The sequence below is a fragment of the Sardina pilchardus genome, chromosome 15 (assembly GCF_963854185.1).
Source record: "Sardina pilchardus chromosome 15, fSarPil1.1, whole genome shotgun sequence".
NCBI classification, from domain to species: domain Eukaryota; kingdom Metazoa; phylum Chordata; class Actinopteri; order Clupeiformes; family Clupeidae; genus Sardina; species Sardina pilchardus.
Window position 1 is genome coordinate 19055238 of NC_085008.1, and position 22924 is coordinate 19078161.

Sequence of the window (22924 nt, forward strand, 5' to 3'; positions counted from 1 at the left end):
TTTGGGTGTAAGGAAGATGGGCCATAGGGTGGTGGTCGGGGCATGGGGCGTGGGGTGGGGTGGTTGGGCAACAAAGCCGTCAGAAGACCTGACATATGAAGCATTGTTCTCTGGCGATAATGACTTACCCGTTCCCGCCTACAGGCAATTTCCGCTTTTATTTGGTCAGGGTCATATTTTGCATTTGAAGAAGAGCCAGAGTGTGCTGCATGTAAGAAAGAGAGAGAGAGAGAGAGAGAGAGAGAGAGAGAGAGAGAGAGAGAGAGAGAGAGAGAGAGAGAAATGAGAGAAAAAGAGAAGAGGGGGGAGAAAGAGGGTCAGTCAAACGCTGAAACACAACTCCGCCACTCTGACAGATAGAACCACAACACACGGCGAGGTGAGAGATAGTGTATCCTTTGATAGAGGGCCTTTTGTGTGTGATGCTTTGCTTCATTCCTCTCTCTCTCTCTCTTTCTTACTCTTTCTCTCTCTCTCTCTCTACATCTGTGTGTGAGGGTGGATGTTCTGGTGTGGAGGTTGGTGTGGGGGGTGGGTGTGGGTGTGGGTGGAGGGATGTTGGGGTGTGGTTCCTTTCAGAAAAAAAACAGAGGTATAGAGGCAAAGAGTAAAGCAGGAAGAGGTGAATGCAGCGGGGGAAAAAAACGAGAGGAAGGAGCCAGGAAAGGGAAGGCAAAAGGGGAAAAGGAGGGGTGGCTGGAAGAGGAGAACAGCAGTACGCTTAAGCAGGAAGAAGGTGGACAAAGGGAGAGCGCAAAAACGCCAGCGAGAGAGAAGAGTAGAGAGAGAGAGGGAGCGAGAGAGAGGGAGAGAGAGAGAGAAAGAGAGAGAGAAAGAAAGAGAGAGAAAGAGAGAATTACTGAGTAAAACTGAAAGTGCTGTGGAAACAGATGGATGAAGTTGATGGTGAATGAATAGGGAAGCCTCCACCAGTGAACGACAGGCAGATGGATCAGTTTGGCCTTTTACTTGGAGAAGGAAGTCCTTGACTCACAGGCTTTCAGAGAGGTTAAGATGGTGGTGGTGTTTTCTTGTGAAACTGTGCCATACTATATTTATAGAGCATACACTAGAAGCCTGTGATTAAAAGTTCTTAGCAAGTCGGCGGATGTTGCGTGTGTTTATCCGAGAGTGTGTATGTGCGCGCGAGTGTGTTTGTGTGAAAGCCTGTTTATATTTACATGGTAGTTTGTATACGAGAGCATGCCAACAGGATTTCCCCTTACAAGAGACACAACAGTACCATTTTCTCCACATGCCTTACAAAAGTCTTTCTGGTATTTAATAACAGGATTCAGATTGTGATTTGCACAGTATGTGCCTTCGTAAATAAACACAGCATCCGTATATACACTATATGTGTGTGACTAAATAATAACTTCATACATGTCAGTATTGTGGAATTTGTGTATGGTCTGACAATTTTCTGATGGCTTATAAGATAAGATTGTGAGGGAAAATTAAAATGAGAATTAAAAGATACATCAGATCAGTAGGTGAGAGTGAATTTAAAAAGCGTGGGTATGTGATTGTTACATAACAGCTGTTTTTTTCCCCTCCACATGGCGTGGATGTTGGCTAGCCATTTATGTGCCAGATATATGTGCATGTCTACAGTAATTGGCTAAAGTAGTGTTTACAGTGGTTGTGAGCATGTGCGTGTGTGTGTTTAGGAGAAGCTATGTGTGAGCATGTGTGTGTGTGTGTGTGTGTGTGTGTGTGTGTGTGTGTGTGTGTGTATTTGAGAGTGTGTTTGCATGTGTGCATGTTTGAGGATGTGTCTGAGAGTGTGTGTGTGTGTGTGTGTGTGTGTGTGTGTGTGTGTGTGTGTGTGTGTGTGTGTGTGTGTGTGTGTGTGTGTGTCCCTCACAGCTGGTGACGGAGCGCGTGTCGTCCTGCGAGAGCTGGTGGAAGAGCAGCATCTCCTGCTGGGCCAGCTCCAGGCGCTGCTGCTTGACCAGGTACATCTCCTTCTTGGCGTTGAGCGCCTCCTGCGCCACCACCAGGTACTCCTTCAGCATGCGCTCCTGCTCCTGCCGCCATTGCGTCCGCGGGTTCTCAATCTGGGTGGTCTCTGCCCGGGCAAGAAAGGGGGCAAAACGGGGGGTCAGAGTACCACCCTCAGCCATACAATCAGAAATTGTTACGTACGGCGGAGAAAGATACTTTATCAGAAGCCACTTCCGGGAACCCGAATCGCACGAGGAGGGTGGGGAAAAAATTGTTGTTTTCGTGTTTTCCGGATTCCCGAAAGTTGCTTCTGATGAAGTATATTGCGCTCTTGATACAAACAACTCAGACCTGACCAGCACGGTGTACCATGGCAGCCTATTAGCCACAGTTTCATTACAATCATAAGACCTCTTTTTATACATCAACCAACTGAATCTATACTAGTAAACAAAGAAAACCAATACAGTACCTCCTACAGCTCATTCTTAGGGCCTGAGTTAAATATGTGCTTCATAACAGAGTGGTGTAAATGTGTGGGCAAAGGCATATGTGATGGGCACAGCAAAACTCAGAATGAGTAGTCTTCATTCATTCAATCATTCATTTACGGATTCTAAACCACACACGCTCTCAAAAATGGCAGCTAACACTGCCATCCTCGAAACAATCCTCTCGTGATAACATTTCAGACATGGTGACCGATTGTCTCCAATCCTTGCCACTTTTCAGCAGGCAGGTCGCGGTCACATACACATACAGGTCTCTGAGGTAAATTCCAGTCTTACAGAGGCAGACAATGACTAATCTTTACTCACTTATAAAAACCCTTCCTTAACAACCAAACACTTGTTTTCTTTACTAAAACAGCCAAACAATTGTCTCCTTAGCGCATCCAACCGTGACATGCTTATAATAACTCATCTGGAGTAAACGGTAAACATGCCTGTCCTGACTCGCCGGTCAAATCTCCCGTTCCTTAACCAAACCCGACCGACTACCGTAACCGTGAGGAAAAAGTCATTTTACTCCCAGTATCCTCAACTTCCAACAGCAATATTATTCTAACATCTTTCCCACTATTCCCTCGACTTCATGGAAAACGCTGTGGACGCAGGCAGCAGAATTCCGCATTACGCATGGAAACAGTTCCGACGTGACGCCGCTGCGGCGGTCATTCCCACACCACGGCAGCGGCCGGGGCCAGCGGAGAGGATGGACTCGGAGAGGACCGGAGAAGGGACGGACGTGTCTCCGCTGCGGCCTGGCCCGGTAGATGGTCGTATATCATCTCCGCAGCCCATGACATCACGTCCCAGTGACCCCGGAGAACAGGATGGTACAGGGCACGGGGGCCGAAGGGCCCGAACAGCAGTGCCCCGTCCACTTCCCCTGGATGTTTTTCCCATTGCATGACTGACCAATCCACCACGGCCATACATAACGTCCTGCTGGACAGCAGCATATGCACGCACACACACACACACACACACACACACACGCAAACCTTAATAATGACTGCTACATGAACTTGTCATGAACTGACAAGACTCCACCACACACCCAAGAGACAAGCAACACATTCAGCTCCATCAGCATGCTGATGTGCTGATGACACACATTACTATAAAAAGGAATCCTGCAAGATCGTTCAAAAACCATGTTCATTCTGTAGAAGCTGCCTTCACTCAAAATGTCTGTCTTCTGAGACACCGGTCAATCATGGCAGCAAGGCAACACAGCAGCTGCCTTCCGTTTCCTCCACAGCCAACAGGAATGCTTTAAAAGAACACTAAGGACAGGGCAGGAGGGTACCCTCAAAGAGGGCCACGCATACCCCGCATCCACCCATCCTTGCACATCATCCCCTGCCTGCGCTCTGACAAGGAGGCTAACACAGGGCGCGGAACTGAAGCTTTTTTCGTTCGCGTTGCGTCTGCCGCAACAATTAGCTTCCGCTACGATCAATAGAACTGACTACACCAGACGAGATAGCGGCGCAAAAAAAATAGACCAGTCCTCTAAAACTATTTTTAGCACGTCGCGAACAGGAGCGCTTCAGCTACTTGCCTGGTGTAGCGTAGCCTCCCTGTGAGTCAAGAGTGCAGGAGGAGGATGACAGGAGGGCCCTGTGATGGGAGAACAGCAAGCCACACTCTACTCGAGACAGAGGTGACTCAGAGCGGGGAGTGGACAACAGACGGTGTGTCACACGCTGGGGTGGGGTGTGTGTGACATCACTCAGCTATGACATCAAAATAAGCGAGTCACACACGCATGCGCATTGCGCACTCACACACATTTTTTTTTTTTTTTGACAAAAATACGCTTATTTTCCAAGCATCCTGTTGGAAACATTCTGACATTCTGATAGTAAAACTCTCACTGACTTTGTTTCATCTTTACTTCTGCAAAGGGAAACCAACATGACTCAGCTTAAGAGCTCAGCTGAACCAAAGGCCTTACAGAATGTCAGATGATGACAATTAAAAGGTCAAATTCAAATTCAAAGCATTTCAGAGTTAATTAGGCTAAAAAAAAAAAGAAAGACATGGACTCCAAGTTATTTCAGGCATTTGTTTATGTCCAACAACAAGTCAAATCCAAAATAGCTCCCCTCCAACACTGCCAACATTGTTTTCATAGTTTCTGCTAACTCTGCCAGCACTGGCTGTCATAACTCACTCCTCTGAGCTCCCAACCGACAAGACAAAGACAAGGGTCTGGGGCTTGGACTGGGCCTTGGTCTGGGGCTGGGACTGTCCCATGGCCCAGGCTAAGGGCTGAGGGCTGAGGGCTGAGGGCTGAGTGTGGGGTGGCGGGGGCAGACCTCCCACAGGGTGCAGGAGAGGATGCAGGGCAGGGACTTACTGTTGATGTGGTCGATGTAGTAGACTCCCACCTGCTGGTCCAGCACCACCTCCCAGCCAAGGGGAAGCTCGTCTCCCACGCAGTCAGCAAAGGTCAGGGGCTTGGTTATCCTGCACACAAATCAAAACACACACACACACACACACACACACTTTAGGTTAGAAAATGTGCAATGGCTTATGTAAGACGAGGCATTCTTGTGGTGTGTAGTGTTCTATTTTCACCACACACACACACACCATATATTTTCACCCATTTGGACTGCTTCACTTTCCAAACCGTATGTCAACAGTTCACAACGAGACAGGAGCGGAGCGAGCCATAACGCAGGAACAATAACAACAACTGGCATGTGAAAAATGCCGAGCATTCCTTGAGAACGTAGAAAATGAAGGCGCGTTCCGTCGCCCGGCGTCTGCTGATCTAACCTCTGGGGTCAGAGATGTATGGAGCAGAGACTATGAAGGAAGAGAAAGTCCATAAACACATTCCATATGCGGGGCAAGGAGGTACTGCCGGGCTTTTGGTAGACCACCGCAAACGATAACGTTTTTGAAGTTCCTTTGTTCCGACTTAGCTTGGCTTTGTTTTCTCATAGCCCACTGGCAAAGCAACAATACCTTACCCAACAACACATCATTTGAAACTTTATATCAGTTAATTTGAAGCACCAAGGAAAAAAGATAGCTGTGAGTGTCAATGTGAGATTTAGACAACAAGAAGTGGTGATGCCTCTAGCTGATGCAAAGTCTTAAGAGTTCATCTTCATTGTTTTTCCACGTCCTGTTGACATTTGCCGTAGCTCATGTCAACATCTGCGACACATTTCAAGAGGTACGTCCTTGTATCGAATGCAATTACAAATTTCAACACTGACAACAAACCCACATCATTTTATGTGTAGAAAATACTGTGTCTTTAATAAGACATCAGTTTTGAACCAGAGACATTCACCAAATTCATGCATTGTTTTCAGAAAAATGACATTAAGGCACAGTTCCAAGGAGCTCTGGAGGGGACCCAACAACATGAAAGAGTCTAATAAAACTTCATGGGACATGTTCCATCTCTCGTATCAAATTCAACTGTGCAGTGGTTTATGCACACCCAGCGAGGACTATTCATATTTCCTTTGGTTTGGCCGGTCCCTCCCTCCATACCACACAGAACAAACCCCATTCTCTCCTGTGCCCCGTAAATCACTTGTTGGTGTGCCTGTTAGCTTTCCGCTGCAATCTCACCCCCCCCCCCCCCCCCCCCCGCCTCTCGCCCCCTGTGTCTTCATGGCTCTTCAAGTGGAAACTGATTGATGGCTTTGCACTCAGGGGATGAGGATGAAACCACCAGGGCCTGTGTGCACGAGCAAACCACCTCGGCCACAAACTAGCCAGAGAACTGGTGTAAAATGGTCACAAGGCACGGTGTTGATTCTGCACGTCCTCAAACATCTCGTAGCAAGCTTATCACAATTCTGGCCCTGGTTAAGGACCCTCCACTGCAGGGGACAGCTTGAAGCACTAGAACAAATGACACTGATGGACACTCCAGAAAAGAGGACACGTACATCGATATTTCAAGGGAGTGATTCTGAACGGTTCACTTATCAGACCACCAAGAGGTCAAAGCAGCTACAGCTCTAGAAAAAATGAATGACCACTGCACATTTTTCTGATGCCGTCCTACGGTTGCAGAGTGACATTCGATTGAGTGATGGTCATGTTGACATTTGCATGTTAACATTTGCACAGTGGTCTCTACTGCAGTCAACTCATTCTTTCTTCAGAAATGACTTGTCATTATGCCCCTAACGGACACACACACACACACACACACACACACTTTTCACGCTTGCATTTCAACATGATGACTTGCAACAGCTGTTTGAAAGATGGCTTGAGTCACTTGTTCATCATGTTCACGTCATTCACCTCCCTTCCCAAAACCCCATCCACACGCTCGCTCCGACACTCCAAGCACTCAGGCTCAGGCCGAGGGAGGAAGCGCATGTCCTTGTTTGTCTATTAAATTACAGAGGCAGCCAGTCGATCTGGTCGCGGCGCTGGTATGCAGTAACCTGAGCAGCGGTGGCGGCAGAAGTGGTGGCGGCGGCGGCGTTGGAGGAGGAGGAGGAATAGGAGGAGGAGGAGGAGGAGGTGGGAGGAGGAGGTGGTGGGAGGTGCTGGTGGCCCCTGAGGTGCAGCGAGAGAGTGTCGGGAGACGCCTGCCTGCCTGCCTGCCTGCCTGCCTGCCTGCCTGACTGCACGCTTGCTCCCAAGCCAGCGACCGATTTAACAATCCAGAGGAACTGAGTCCTCGCTCATGCCCTGCATGCAAGGAGTGTCAGGCATTCCTCAGAAACAGAGCAGGCATGCCTTGACAGTGACATCAGCAAAAAAAAAAAACACACACACACCGCCAGTGAACCTTAGCATGCATATGGCCCAACACCCCCCCCCCCCCCCCTCTTCCTCCAAAAAAACACAGAGGGTAAATACAAGGTACAGCCAAGCGTAAGATATTACATCAGCATTACAGCTTGTATTTGTATTTAAAACACACACACACACACACACACACACAGAAAAACAAATACGGGAATGAGCACAGCGCACATGCTCAGTAGAAGACCTTTCATAAGAGGGCTCTCAATGAGTGACTGACAAGCCTTTGATCCTCAAGCAGACATTTCAGTCAGGCTGCGGTCATTACGATGGGATTACACTTATGAGGCAAGTTTGGGCTGACAGTCGCCAAGCTCGCAGCTCTGGAGGATTACTCGACCTTAAAAAGAGGGGTTCTGTCGGTCAAGGCAAATGATTATATTGGGTTTCAAAACACGGGAGTGAGTGAGCTACGGGCTAATCTGCCCTTATGGCTCAGAGAGCTGCGCTGACAGCCACAGTACCTGCCGGCTTACGGACAGCCATCAATCTCTCGCTCTCGGCGCGGGAGACGGCAACGGTGTGGCCTGTTCTGCCGCGGTATGCGCACTATGCAGACGCCATGCCGGAACCTGCCCGGATCCGTGACCTCTGCGCGGGGAGAAACGCTCGCAGAACGCAGATGAGGGGCTTTCGGAGCATCGTGCATTTCCATCTAATGGCGAAGCATAGCCGCACAGACTCGTTCATCCAACCATCAGAAATGAAGAAGAGCTCTGTGATCGTACTTCCTTCGACTGCATTTGGGCAGGAATGGACAGTCAAACACTAAACACGAGGATGTGTGTGCATCTAAGGAGGAAGAACAATCATATATTTCAGAGACCAGAAACTGTTAGCGAAATTTGTGCTTTCTGAGAGAGCCAGAGAGACTTGCATGAGCACAATTACTAACCATCTCAGGGAGTTGAAAGTGTATGAGATCTGTTTGGCATTAAACATTGAGTAGTAGTAATAGGATATATTATGTCAAGCCTCAGAGGAGTGTGTCATTTAATTACACGATAGCTGGAAGTAGAATTTAGGGTTTTAAGGGCAGGCATGTTGATCTTGCAGGGAATGTTTTCCTCCTCAAAGAAACAGTTCGAGTTGCATCACGCCCACTGAGTGTCGAGTAAGACAAAAAAAAACAAAAAGAAAAAAGTGGCGGTGTATGAAACAAGCGAGACTTTGGGAAGACTGGTGACGTCAGAGTGAAAGGAACAGAGCATCATTGAGCTGCCCTTCGGTACCCCTGGGGATGGAGGACAAGAAGAAAAACTCTCTCTCCCTCTCTCTCTCCCCCTCTCTCTATCCCCCTCTCCCTCTCTCAGATGTGAGCGGAGAGGAGGGAAGAGGCCCTGAATGTTTGGTTTGTTGCGCAGTCTTGTGACAGTGGGTCCGTCCCAGCCAAGTGGTGTCACAGGAGAGTTGGTAAATGCTACACACACACACACACACACACACACACACACACACCCTGTGAAGAGGACACAGAGGAGGAGGAGGCCCTGATCTGACGCGAGACGTAACGGCTCAATTGCTCCGTCCTCCGCACTCTGACCGGGTGCTGAGAAGAAAACAGGGTTCTCAAGGCTTGAGGGTCAGGACGCTTGCATACACACCCCACAATAACACAACATTCTGGCACGGACTACTCTCATTGGGAATAAATGGACTTCAGTCCAAGATTCTTAAAAATATTGTTTCATGTAAGCAGTGCTTCTAATTTACAGCTCAATGGCTATTTGTAAACTAATTGACAATTACAACAATTGGTCACCATGCAATCCAGAAGAGGCTCTTTGTAGGAACCATAAGCAGATTGACCTTTGGCAATCATAACCAAATCGCTTACATCACCAAAGTGGATGAAGCTGGCGCACTATAAAAAATAAGGGTGTAATGGATTGTTCAGGACGCGCACAGGAAGCCAGTTATGGGCACACAGTGCTCTTAGCGTTTCCCTTTGCTAATACAACGACAAGGAGAGGCAGTCTGTTCTCAAACTCACATCTACAGCTGTTTCACTCGGGATTTTAGATCCCTCCACTACATGATCAATCATGGCGGTCCTTCTTGCCACCATGTCTGAGCACAATAAATAGGGCAAAAACAAATTCAAGGGCTTTTCTGGAAACATAAACAAACCATAAAATGATGTGATTTGAGTGAATTTACAGCCACTGTATTCTAACTTCAAACCATTACTTGATAAGCATGAACTGCCAAATGGGTTCTTGTTCCAATGTGCCAAATGCAAATCATATTTTTAACTTGCAGCAGAAGATTAGCTTAGCTTAGCCTCTCAAGAAATCTGAGATGTACAGAAACCAGATTTGGTGCAAGCTTGCACTTTCATCATTTGTACAGTAAGTCTCTCGATGACGCGACTCAACGAGGCTGCTCTTTAGGACTTTCTACCATGTGTTTCTTTTTCCTCCGAGACCTTTGGCTGTGCCGAGAGAGTTAATATTCTCATACCACGCCTCTGTGCCAGAAAGGAAACCAGTGTAGCCAGAAGGAGAAATCTCACAGTGTTTAGTGTGCTTAACTCCCAAATGTCGCCATCAGCAGAAGGAAAAAGGTTACAAGCCCAGGGTTATTGGAAGACTTGGGAATTTCCTCAAAGATTCTCTCAGAAATGCTAACTTTAAACAAATGCAGAATTAACATTGAGTGCATTGAAGTAGCTCTCTGGCAAGGACTGTGGGACTACACAAACATATGTTCTGCTGAGGGGGGTGGGGGGGGGGGGGAGAAATACTTTGCTACTGACTTCTTCGGAGAAACAAAGAATCCTGAATCCTGTTGGCCGAGACTGTAAACAAAACTGTTTATACGGCAAGTGTCTAGCCACTTGAAAATCCATCAGCTGTCATTGTCAAGAGGTCCACTTCTTCCAATTTTGAAAAGTGTTGATTGTCCTCAAAACATTTCAGCGGAGGGAGGACATGCTGTTCATTCTTCCTTTTGGTCGGGGCACATATGGAAAATACCACAATGCGGGTGAGGCTGGGGAGCTGCATTGCACACAAAATAAGAAAAGCACAGCGTCTGAAACGCACCTCATTTAGAGGAGACGCATTTTGGTCAGTAGCTCTCCCTTACCCCCTCCACACAACACCCGTGGGTATTTCTATCCTGGGTGGGTGACCCTGGGTGCCCTGTGGTGTGTGTGTGTGTGTGTATATGTGTGTGTGTCTGTGTGTGTGTGTGTGTGTGTGCATGTATATGTATGTCTGTGTGTGTGTGTGTGTGTGTGTGTGTGTGCATGTGCGTATATGTGTGTGTGCATGTGCATGTATATGTATGTCTGTGTGTGTGTGTGTGTGTGTTTCAGGGGGGCATGCATGAGTGAGGCATGTGAAACTGGAGCAAGGGGTGGGCTCTCGTCTGCCCGTGGCACCGCCAGGGTCTCTGGCCTGGCCTGGACTGGCCCCTCCGCTACGCTGCGCTGGGCTTCGCCGTGCGGGCCTCGTGCTGCTCTAGTCTCGGTTTTGGGCCTCCGGCTGACAACAAAGGCGGGAGTGACATTCCGCCTGCAAATTAAGATGCTCCAAAACAACAGCCCTCTGCATTCCTCGTCGAGAATGCTTTCCCTAAAAATAATATTCCCCTAGTTAAACTTAATTATAGTCGCCCCAGAGGCTGTGTGTTTTAATGCTTTTGGACTCGCTCGCTCGCTCGTGTTGCACTGCTCTCTGCCCTCCTCTGCCCGTCGTCGGGACGGCGAAACCAGTAGCACACACAAAGCCTGGCAAATGGCAGCGGTGCGGTTTCACTAGGGAGACGTTAATAAATTGGCACGCCATCTCTCAAGCCACAGGCCCCTTCATGCGGTTTGATCAGCTCTGTATAATATTATGGGCTTGCCTTTACTGGCCTTAATTAACCCGCAGCCTTCGTTTGGACAATCTGTTGCCGTGGCAACTTGCAGCCTTGCTGCTGTGGGATGCTCTTTAAATGGGGACTCGTGTGGTACTGATGTAATGCTATTGTCTCAGAGGAGGCAAGTCCTTTCTCAATAGCTTCTGCATCAACGGGGGCGACAAGGGTGGATCAAGATGTGGACACCACTCACACAGCTACTGACCCTACGTGGACGAGAAGACCTGCCGGAACGAACAAACGCGCGCACACAAGCACACACTTTCAATTGCAACTCTGACTTTGTAATTTGCAATTGCAGTCTGACTTTGTGATATAATTTTTTCAAGTCAAGCTGCAGTTCAATATTTTCAATTTCACTTTAAGTTGGGCCACTTGAGCATGCCTAATGAATGAGAAGCACAGCATTCCTGTTAGGTGAGCTTCACACAACACTACACACATTCTGTCACACAAGGAGAATAGTATGAATATAAAAATCATAGAATTGACTAGTTTAACCATTGGGACAAAGTTGTGAGATGCATGATTAATTGCAGCCTTTGCCATTTGCTAGTTACATTGGTTCAAATTGCGATTTTGACTCTAAATCAATAACGTGTGCAGCTCACACACACACACACACACACACACACACACACACACACACACACACACACACACACACACACACACACACACACACACACACACACACACACACACACACACACACACACACACACACACACACACACACACACACACACACACACACACACACACACACACACACACACACACACACACACACACACCCTCTCTCTCTCACACACACACAGACACACACACACACACACACCCTCTCTCTCTCACACACACACAGACACACACACACAAAACTCCATCCACACACCGGACGCATTCCCAGAGGTCTGGATTCCACGCATTCAATCACGGGGCTGATTTAGCCCGTAGGCACATCCTCTCATCTGTCTGCAGCGTGTTCAATACCGAAGCTGCGGTGACAAAAAGCACAGCTATTCGCTATTAATGTGAGGCATTAACATTGCGGTCATGCCCAAAACGTTAACAACTGAGGCCCGCAGGCCGGAAAAAGTCTTGGGCCCGACCCCCGGGAATTAAGAGCATCACACGCGTGACACTAAAAACAACAAATGTGTGTGACACACCAAGATAGGCCAGGTCTTACATGGGCATGAGCCAATACCGGAAAATGCTGGAACGGCCACCGTTTTTAACTCGGCCTCCATGTGCGCTGCTGTGCGCTGCAAATAACGTCATGCCACGCCAGGGCCTGGTCTGACAAATACTGTTACCTCTGTTAACTCTGTCCCAGTAGACACATACAGTACACACCTTCACACTCACACACACACACACAATCACGGAAATACACACGTCTAAGTTCAGCCCCTTTGCGGCACAAGTGCCCCCCGTCTAAAAATTCCATTCTGGGTTTAAAAGAGGAGATGCGAAAACAAGTTTGGGTAGGAATGCCATTTATGCGAGCCCCCTCAGACAGGGCTGGGAAGCAGCAGCTCCGGCAGCTGAGCATGTCAGGCAGACAGAGACGCCGGGCCCTTCCCCTCCTCCTATTATCTTCCCCCATCTTATGGAAATAGGCCGACTATAAGTAGCGCCGCCACCCCGGACGGAGCACGGCATCTCTGTCTCCAGACGCATTTAGTTTAGAACCCCCCCACCCACCCACCCACCACACATCACCATCGCATGGGAACCAGCAGGCCCCAGGCTCCGGCTGCGCCTCTCTCATCTTCTCTCACACACACACACGCACACACCCACTAATGCCCAAGACCCACCACTCCCCACCTCACCTCAGAAATCAGTCTGAAGGCAATTCAGGGACGACATGGGAAACTGGTGACAGAGGATCGGTGTGATTGACTTTCTTTCTTGCTCTGTTAAATATTTGATGAATAGTTTTTGCGTGATGCGTGTATGGTATGAGCACAACAAACATGCACACAATCACACACACACACACACACACACACACAAATACCATACACGCATGTATGCCAACACGTTCACACGCAACAACTCTGTAGGTATATACCCGTGAAAGCAGGAAGTGAGGCGGGCGGTTTACTAATCCTCTTCATGCTTCAGCTCCAGCATCACCTCGTTCCTCAGACCCCGAGGTGTGAGGACTGACTCTTGACAAACGGACTGTACATCCACACAAGGCCGGCCCGGCGCATCCTGCTCCGCTAGCATTCCTGGCATGATCGGCATTATCCGTGTGCGTACGCAGAGCGGCATGGGCCAGACCAATGGGGTTAATTAGCACATGCCAGCCCCACGCAGCGCCAGCTCCTGTCCCAGACAAAAGAAACCTGGGTGGACTTGACTTCCTGGATCACAATGTCAGTCGTGCTAACGCCTAACGGCGAGGTGTGCGGCCCGTTTGCCCTCGACGTCCCCCTCCACCCCCACCCCCACGCTAGTTAGTCTTCTTTGTCAAGTCAGCAAAGCAGCTCAAGGGACCCGATGATGACTGATGCACTTCGCAGCCAAACATAACACGCCGTGGACGTCAATCAGAGCCAGCGAGTTTGTGGGAGTCGAAGTGTTTTCCAACAATGAAAAATTAGTGTGGCTACAGCCACAAGTATGAATCAACAAATCAACAGAGGAATTGTGAATTCTGACAGGTCTATGAATACGGGAGTCATGCCATTTGGACGGCAACATCTCAGAAAACCAAAAAAATCTATTTCAACAAGCGGGAGGTCAACTGAGGTAGGGTTTCAGTGTTGTACATGGGAAATAAAGCTAATAAAAACGGAATTACAAGCAATTCGTTTTGAACTTGGGAATGCTCCCATAATCTGACAAGGCAGAAGAAGGGGGAGAGAAACACCCCTCACCTGAAGATTCACAACGCACTGCCAACAAGCAATCCTATGTTTGTTGACACTGCGGCAGTTTGGCATTTTTAGGAGTTTCGGAATTGTCTGGCTTCCTGTGTCAGGATCCAGCAGTGAATGCCGGGAGGGAGGGGGGGGGGGGGGGAAGAGGGAGGGGAGAACATTCTGGACAATAAGGCCTTGGGAAGACCGGGCCGAAATAAGGGCAGGACCGGCCATTAGGTCTTCTCCTGGAGAACAGGGTTGAGGACTTACACTTAGCCATACACATACTGTATAACTTACAAAGGGCCAATTTTAATCACGTTGTATGTTCAAGTCGTAGTGTGTGACAGGAGGCTTGATTAGCTCTCGATAGAGACAGAAAACAGACATACTGTAGCATTTAAATGAAAAACAAAACTAAAACAATAAACCATAAAACAATGAGCAATTTGTCTGTCAAGAGAACATAATATCATGCTACAACAACTAATACCACACACACACACACACACACACATACACACTCACGCACTCACACACATACACAGCATAACAAAAGCATATTTGCCAGCTCCACCATCCAGCTGGAAACAAGAGAGGCAAAAAAAAAAAAAACAGCACCCCAATAATAAAAACACCTAGAGAAGCAGAAATGGTGGCTGGTGCGGGTTGAGGGTTTCAGTGTCTGTGAATAACCTTTCGGCGGTGGCGGCCCGGCTCCCCTCTTTCCAGAATAATTGAATTTGGTGTGCTTTGTGGCCACGTATAAAGGCCTCCCTTTGCGGAGTGCCAGGCCGGCAGCGGCCCTTACATAACAGAGCTAATAAAGGATGCTGGCCGGGACCGGGGCCGGCGGCCGAGGCGGAGCGGGGACAGTGTCAGTGGAGCGGCGGGCGGCTGAGTGGACTGGAGCGGAGCGGAGCTGAACGCAGAGGCAGGAGAGGGACGAGGGGACACGGACACACACACCACACACACACACCACACACACACACACACACGTGGGAACTGTCTCTGTTGGGTAGCTTTGTCTGGGGCCACTGGTGGACAGAAGCACCCGCTCGCCCCAACTACCCCCTCACCTCCCCCACTCCACCCCCCCCCCCCCCCCCCCAACGCCAGCCCCGGGTGTTAGTGTAGGCATGCCTGACATTGTACTCATTCCTCAGAGACAAAAACCCTCCCTCATCCCACAAAACACGTTATCTGCAGGGGATTGGTGGTGGTGGTGGGCTTAGCCTGGCCTGAGAGGTACCTTAGATAGGAGGGCATCAACAGTAGAAGAACTCTTGTTCAGAATATATAGCTCTATGGATATAGATGTATATCTATCTACATATATAGACGAAGGTCCCAGAGAAAGGTTGTACTACGACAAACAAGTTGTTCGGAATGCAGGACATTCCACACAGATATTAGCACAAGTGCACATTTAAACATGTGTATTGATGACTTTGTTCAGAGTCTGTGAGAATGAAAGCTAGAGTAAGCTAGAGTTCCACTGTGTGTTGGAACGAAGTCCTCTTTCACAGGATGGCTCCAGTGGTTTCCCAGGTGACTGCGTAGTGAATTCACACGCAGGTCCCACTTTTCACTACAAGCCGTCAGATAGCCAGTGCCACCTAATAAAACCATCCCTCTGCTGCACATCAGGCCACCACACCACTCCACTCCACCACCAGCGCTTTCACACCAACGTCCACAGAGCACATTTGACCGCTCGGTCCCAGTCGACAACAGCGGCAAACAATGCTGCTGGACAATTCTCTGGCAAACTGTGGCGGCCAACAAACAACAAGGGTCCACACACACACACACACACACAGCGGTTCACTAAAAGCAGGCGCCAAAGGGAAGAGCTCAGCAGACCTGTCCCATGATGCCTAAAACAAGTGTAGCAACACCAGGACTAATAAATAAACACTTACTCTCGCTCTCGCTTTTAAAACAGTTTTCTAGTGAGAAGAAAACTACAGCGGGGAAGTGGGGAGAAAAAAGGGTAAAAAAAAAGTCAAATGACCAAGGGAAACAGGACTTCATGATTGACTTCTGACATAAAGGGTCAATTTACTGTAGCAAAGTCAATGACAGACCAGGGTAAACGATGGTCGCCGCAATTTTAAAACCCCAGACACTTGTAAATAGCCGCGAGATACCACAGTCCTGTCCTTTAAACCAGCTAAAGATAAAACATCTCAGAGAGACCGCTCGTGCTGACAGCGTCTGCCTCAACTGCTGCCTCTGCCTCCATGCCTGCGTTTCCAGGCCGTGGCGGTAACAGGAGATTTTTGTCAAGAGTCCTATCAGCCGCAAGTAACAAAGGCTGGTAATCATATGACTCCGGGGTGGGGAGTAAGGAGAGGTTGTGGGGGGGGGGGGGGGGGGGCGTTGAGCCGATCAGGTTTTTCTTATCTAGATTCCAGTCAGCTACTCTGCTCCTAGCAAACAAAAACAAAAGAGAAAGGAGGCTACGCGCTGAATAACAATGAAGGCAACCAATACTACAACCAATACTACACCTGCTCAGTCAAAGTAATCTACTGCTGCTTTATAATAACTGCCTGGTATTTGTTGATCCTTTACTTTTGAGAGATGAGCACTAAAATGAACTTGTGGTTAGTGAAGAATACAGTAAACCTACAGTAGTAGCCTACAGATACAAGCAACTCTTCTGATTGCTGAGCTGTGATCACACTCACACTTAAAACTGTTATCGATTGCTCAAGTGTTCTTCCAACTTTTCATATAGAGGCATCATGCCACGATTTCTGACGTACACTCGCCTCCTGTCTTACCAGGCCTCATGGTCTAGCTGCAGACTGCCTTCACTTCACCTCACCTCACCTTAAGGAAGTCCATTTAAACTTGGTGTAAAAATGAGACTAAACACTGGCCTACTGAGGAGATTTATGGTGTCAGGAAAGCAATACAAAGATGGCCAGCTGACTGGTGATGAAGCCCATAAAGAAGTCGTGACCCCTTTTCACAGATTATCTTCACACATTCCCCATGGCTGATTCTTACCCTTAGGGTAGGATTTCATCAGTCAAAGGTTTGAGGACAAAACTCTTCAAAAACAAAGCGCCTTAACTGCCTCTCTGGACTGCATTCTACAGTTAAGCCAAGACTCCTTACTTCTGACACGCAAAACACACAGGAGATCCACTTTCAATCACAATCAATGGCACCGTCTGGAACGGCACACACAGTTTTTGCAACATTGTCCAACATGTCCAGCCCAGGTTTCTGTCTGTCATCTTGACCGCTCTCTGAATGGGTGTTAGAGATGTCCATACATATTACTCTAAAAACCTGTGTTAATTGATACAATATAGTGCACTGGCTACTAACTATCTCTCACACTGGCTATTGACTGCCATTGCACCTAACCCAATGAATGAGCTGGCTGTCAAAGTGATACAAACCAACTGAAACTATATGATAAAGCACTGGACGATAACTTATATTTTTTGCAAAATATCATCTAGTCAGAACAAACAATAGTCTAAGTGGCCCAAAAGTAGTCTGCTATTGCAATAGTACTCTGCTCTGCTCAGTCATTACAGTAGCCCCGTAAAGAAATGACTTACCAATCTCATGTCTGTGTGTGGAATGTATGCTACCTCCGTGTCTAAAGTAGTCAAGTACAAAAAGAGATATGGGTCTTCATGACTTGCAAGTGACATGCGTCACAAGTGACGCCTTCAGATGAAACTGGGTTGTACACAATCTATAAGGCAGAACTGATCAGCAAGCTTCTGCCAGTAACAACCATAGCAACACGAAGCTGTGAAAATATCATTTAAAAAGGCTCACTTGCCAAACTTTACAAATCTACCTCACTTGACTAACGAGCCTTAGATTTTCAAGTAGATGTGCAGCTCAAAAAAGGTTGCTGCCCCTTCCAAAATTTGCTGGAATTTCAGCATTTGCCGGGATTTCAGTGTCCTGGTTGACACGCCATGAGTTTCAGAAACATCCTCCACCTTGATAGCACACTACGACAGTCAGCACATTCAGAACGATATCCACCAGTACTTCCTCGGTGATGAGCTCTTCCATGGACACTGAAGTGTAAATGACCTGCTGAAATGTGGCTTTGGAATTCACTTGTAAAGTTCCAGGCTACACTGGTAACAATACATCACTTAGGATACTAAACCTTACTCGTTACTTAAGACTAATGTTGGTAAAAAAGTGTTTGTATACGTGAAAGGGCAATGTGTAGGATTGCAAAGGCATGGAAAAAATGGAAAAGTATGTGCATATAATCATAAAGCTTATTCACAGTGATTGCTTTCTTTCGGGCACGAGAGCAATGCCTGGCATTCACACATCTTTTCACAAGCCGTCAATCTAAAAAGGTGACTGACAGCTTGCGTGTGACGAGGTGCAGCTTGTGAAGGACAAAAAAAACAACGCAAAAACATTAGTTGGTCTTAGCTTCACCGCCTAATGAAGCGTTAAGACAACCAAACAAACATGCTTGGTGAAAATCAAGCTAGCTGATAATCCTCCTTCTCGGAATACAATGGCATTCAATCGGCCGCTGACTCGTCATCATACTGAGGCCCAGCACACTCACTCAGAGGTGCTGAAATTGTTGCTCATTGTTTTAAGTCAATGACCACAGCTCGAAAAAAAAAAAAAAAAGAACAAGCTGTGACCTTGCCAGCGGCAGCAAATCCCTCCCATTGAGCAGAGACCCAGAGCTCGATGAGAAGCAATGTGTTCAAATGGCCCTCGCAAAAAGCCTAGTTTTAGCTCGTTTCTAGGCTGGGGAAAACACAGCACATCCTTACGGCTTTCCCACTGGCCCAACTGGCATTCCTCACATATTTGCACATGGAACTCTGGGAGCTGCAGTTCAATTCTCCCTTTCATATGGGCCTCTGTTTGCATTAACATTTTTACTACATAAAACATTTTGTTTTCTTTCACATTAATAGCTCTCCTCTGGAGCATTGAAAAGACTAAGTTCCATTTGGCTATGTGTGAACAGTCAAACAGGAAACAAAACTAACAAAACTATTTGTGGGTGATGTTGATTCTGTCTTTTATACACCATCAACCAGATGCTCCCTGTAATTCAGTCCCATTAATGTCAAAACTCTGATTGTATACATTGATGACAGCAGCCTTCAGCAACTGTCATTAACCTCAATGAAGACCAACGACTAGAAAAAGCAACTGCCACACACCCAGAGGAAATCCCTGTTAAGCTTACTTAACAGTGTGACTTAAATAAATGTCAGTGTTTAAGATAAACACAAACCATATTATGGTACAGATTTAGACAATGCTCTGTTTGCCTGTGATTAACACGCCTACTTAAGGGAGAAAAACTGATAAAATAGCCAACTGATCATGACTGAATGATTGTCTGGTTATAGTCTTAACTAGCCTACATTGTTTTGATTTTAAATGAGGTAGAAAGAACCTCTTGATTGGATGTTTGGCCATGCCAAATTACCATTATTTGCTTCCAATAAAGTCATCATGTCATGTCAAGTCAAAAGCGAATCTCTGATTGTACTGAAAAGAAGACACTGTGCTTGAAATAGACTTTGAGTCCTTGGCCATATTATGCATATTGAGAGGGCTTTCATAGGCCTACACAGGGTCTCCAAATAGCATGAATTATCCTGCTAGGCTACAACTCCAAGATTCTTCGTCTTCCTCTAGAGAACTATTGGAAAGGAAGACAAAGGGAAAATATTTTTTTGAATGATCAACCGAAAAAAAACAACAACTGACCAGCTGAAGCTTAGTCAAGATGTCGTGGGCGAGTCAGGGGTGGTTGAAAGGGAGCACCACACGTTGCAGATTTTGCAGAGCTGTCCTGACAATCCGTGAAAAACACCCACCGTCTCCAGTAAACATAGGCTACTTAAGATCCCACACTGACATGTCTCGCTCACAACAGTGAACGAGCAGTCGTCACAGCATTCATTTAGTCCCTCCATTGCATAATTCCATATACCCAAAGTAAGACTTAGTTTATTGGCAATAAAAAGAAAAACAAAACCAGAGAATAACAAACTTCAGATATGCAATTAGGCTCAATTGGGTGTTCAAAGTGCTTTGTTTACCTCACCTCTTATCACTCCACACAAAATGTAAGGAGGCTATTTCGCAAAACAGATGGCCAGTCCTATCAGGCACAGAATTTGTGGTTTTGGGTTAGCTATCAGTTCTGAACTTCTTTGGCTACTTTCTCATCATCACAAGCCCCCGCCCTCGAGTCGTAGCCTCTACTCTGGATGCGATTGATTAATGCTTAACGACTTAAATCGACAGCGAAATCAGAGGGGTTTCCCTGGTGGAGCAGCGGAGATTTATTGCTCACAGCGAACATTTACCTGTCTCTTGGGTCAATCCAAGAAGTTTGTCGAGTGTTGTGGTCAATGTAAAACACTCTGCCATCGTAATCCCGTGCTTCCTCCCAGCCCGCGGGCAGTGGCAGCTCCGAGCTTTCTCTTCGCTTGTTGCTGCTCACCCACGGCATAGCGTTGGGATGGTTGAGGGGGATATCGCCAGCGCCAGACCCCCTGCGTTTTCTCCAAAAACAACGACCAGCCTTTTACTGCATTACAAACATTTTCTTTCCGTGGTTTAAACGACGAGAGTACAAAATAACTGAAAAATACACAAGAAAGTAAACGACGCAGGCTAGCCTGCATCCACTATCCAAAAAGTTTTGCGGCGTTCTCATGACTCTTCAGCGTCGGTCCTCCATGTTTGCCTCTTCGAACATAGGCTACTTCATTCCGTGGTGTCCATATTCGGGCAAAGGATATTTGCATAAGGGGTGCCCACGAGACAGAACGTAGGATTAAAACGAGCCCGCTGGTCCAATAGAGTGAGTCGCATGATTTTGGCATTTTAGTGGCAGAAGAAAAGGTAACTCGTTTACTGAGGTTTACCAACTATTGCCGATTGAATCAAATAGAACAGTGACAAACAAAGTATCTTTTATGCTTATGAAATGCCTTATCGTAACATTCATGACACTTTGTTAAACATTTAGCCTAAATCGTTACATTCGGATATTTTTAGGAAAAGGTGAAAATAGCCTAGTTTGTAGCCTACAGATGCCGTTAATTTTTTTTTTTACTATAGGCTACAAACACAGAAGCCCAGTTTATTGCAAACCAGCCTACGTTAGGCTACTTCTGTTTTGGAGAGGTTTTATGTCGTCTTTATAGTTATAGCCTAATAGGCTAGTTGTCGTAATGACAGCAGTAGGCTAGGTCATATCATATAATGTCGACCTACATACATTGTATATGTATGTATCATAATGGATTAGGATATAGTTGTTGGCAAATGGGGAAAAAGTGTCTGACTAAGGTTTTTGAGAGTAATTTAAGAAGATGGAAATGTATGTGACGTGGGAGCGCCCCCCGGTGACTATATTATGCCTACATAAAAAGAGTGTAGCCTATGCTTGTCTGCATGTTGTTCCTGTGTCCCTGTTGCCTAGTTTATATTAGGCTACAGCGTTATACTGGGTCTAAGGACAATGACAGCATATATTTAATGGGGAAAGGAGCATGGCTTTTTTTTTTTTTTTTTTTTTACTGGACCATTTCCCTTTAACAATCCAAATTAATGTAACATTTGTTTCTCTATAGACAAACTCAACCATGGACTAGGCAGCACAACATGTATTCATGCATCATGTAGGCTACATTCAGTATATCTCTGTAAAGTATTTTCTTTGCTTGATTTCCAGCTGTTCAACATGGGAGACATTAGTGCCCTATATGTGGCACTAGGAGACATTGCACTCTAATGCCACCATCTGGCTCCAAGAGAAACTGACCATGGACGACTGTTAACAGTTATACACAATGCACTTGGTGAATGTGGGGAATGAGTTACTACAGTATGATTTAACAATCAATTACTGTAATTAAGTAATTAGGTGGTACAGAATGCATGGAAATGGAAATTAATGTGTAAAGACTATGTGCGTCCTATTCATCTGACATCAAACAAGCAAACAAATAAATGCATGTCTCTTTCTCTCTCTCTCTCTCTCTCTCTCTCTCTCTCTCTCTCTCTCTCTCTCATGCATGTATTTTAAAGTAGCATCTATCATAGTATGAAGTTAAGTCAGTCTCACACTGAATGCAAAAACAGCACATTAGAGTCCTTGTGCCAGCACGTACTGTAAGCTTATAATATCAGCAAGCTGCTGTAAATCTCTTGCAGTTAAACCATTCATTACAGCCGATTCTGTGGGAGAAAAGGCAAGCCTCAAAGCAAGCTAATTTAACTGTTCCAACATGGCTACATAGTTGTTTAGAATTTCCTTTGAAACAGCAAAATACCAGGCAGATTCAGCAATGGAAAGATCGATGTCTGTGACCCATTGCTAATCTCCTGACCTGATCGCCAGTGACATTTCAATGGTGCCAATTTGCACACATTTTGAACAGTAACACCAGGTTGCATTGTTCCTGTTTAATCTCATGTTAGTCCTATGATGGGTGGCCATACATGTTAGAGATTTGTTGACACGCAAAGGAAATGCTTGGTGTTATTTACTGCCATAGTTGTCTGAGAATTTGGTTCCATAAAAGCACATAGCACTTACCTACTAGATGACTTTTATAGGTTTCCAGAACAATATGACTGTTGCATAATTTTTTAATAAATGAATGCTAGTGACAAAGTGTACATTAATAGATGGGGAATACGTGTGAGTATAAAAGTATGAATAAATTGTCAAGGTATCTAACAGCATTTTATAACAACAAATGTGATGGTGATGTTGATAATAATTAATTAGAGAGAGAATAATGTGTGTGTGTGTGTGTGTGTGTGTGTGTGTGTGTGTGTGTGTGTGTGTGTCTGAGAGAGAGAGAGAGAGAGAGAGTTTGCATGTTAGAGGACATTTTT

General features: G+C 46.5%; 1 protein-coding gene across 5 annotated transcripts in view; it reads right to left on the reverse strand.

The window, feature by feature from the left end:
• wwc3 (WWC family member 3) overlaps window positions 1-20803 on the reverse strand; it is a 48114-nt gene extending 27311 nt beyond the window's left edge. For all 5 annotated transcript variants that reach the window (XM_062556802.1, XM_062556801.1, XM_062556799.1 and 2 more), the window contains exons 1-4: window positions 20377-20803; window positions 4822-4931; window positions 1871-2074; window positions 129-205 (exon numbers count right to left, since the gene is read on the reverse strand). In XM_062556802.1, coding sequence (XP_062412786.1) covers window positions 129-205; window positions 1871-2074; window positions 4822-4931; window positions 20377-20522 — 537 coding nt within the window. In that variant the 5' untranslated portion in view covers window positions 20523-20803. The remainder of the gene's footprint in view (window positions 1-128; window positions 206-1870; window positions 2075-4821; window positions 4932-20376) is intronic.
• Window positions 20804-22924: the final 2121 nt, after the last annotated feature.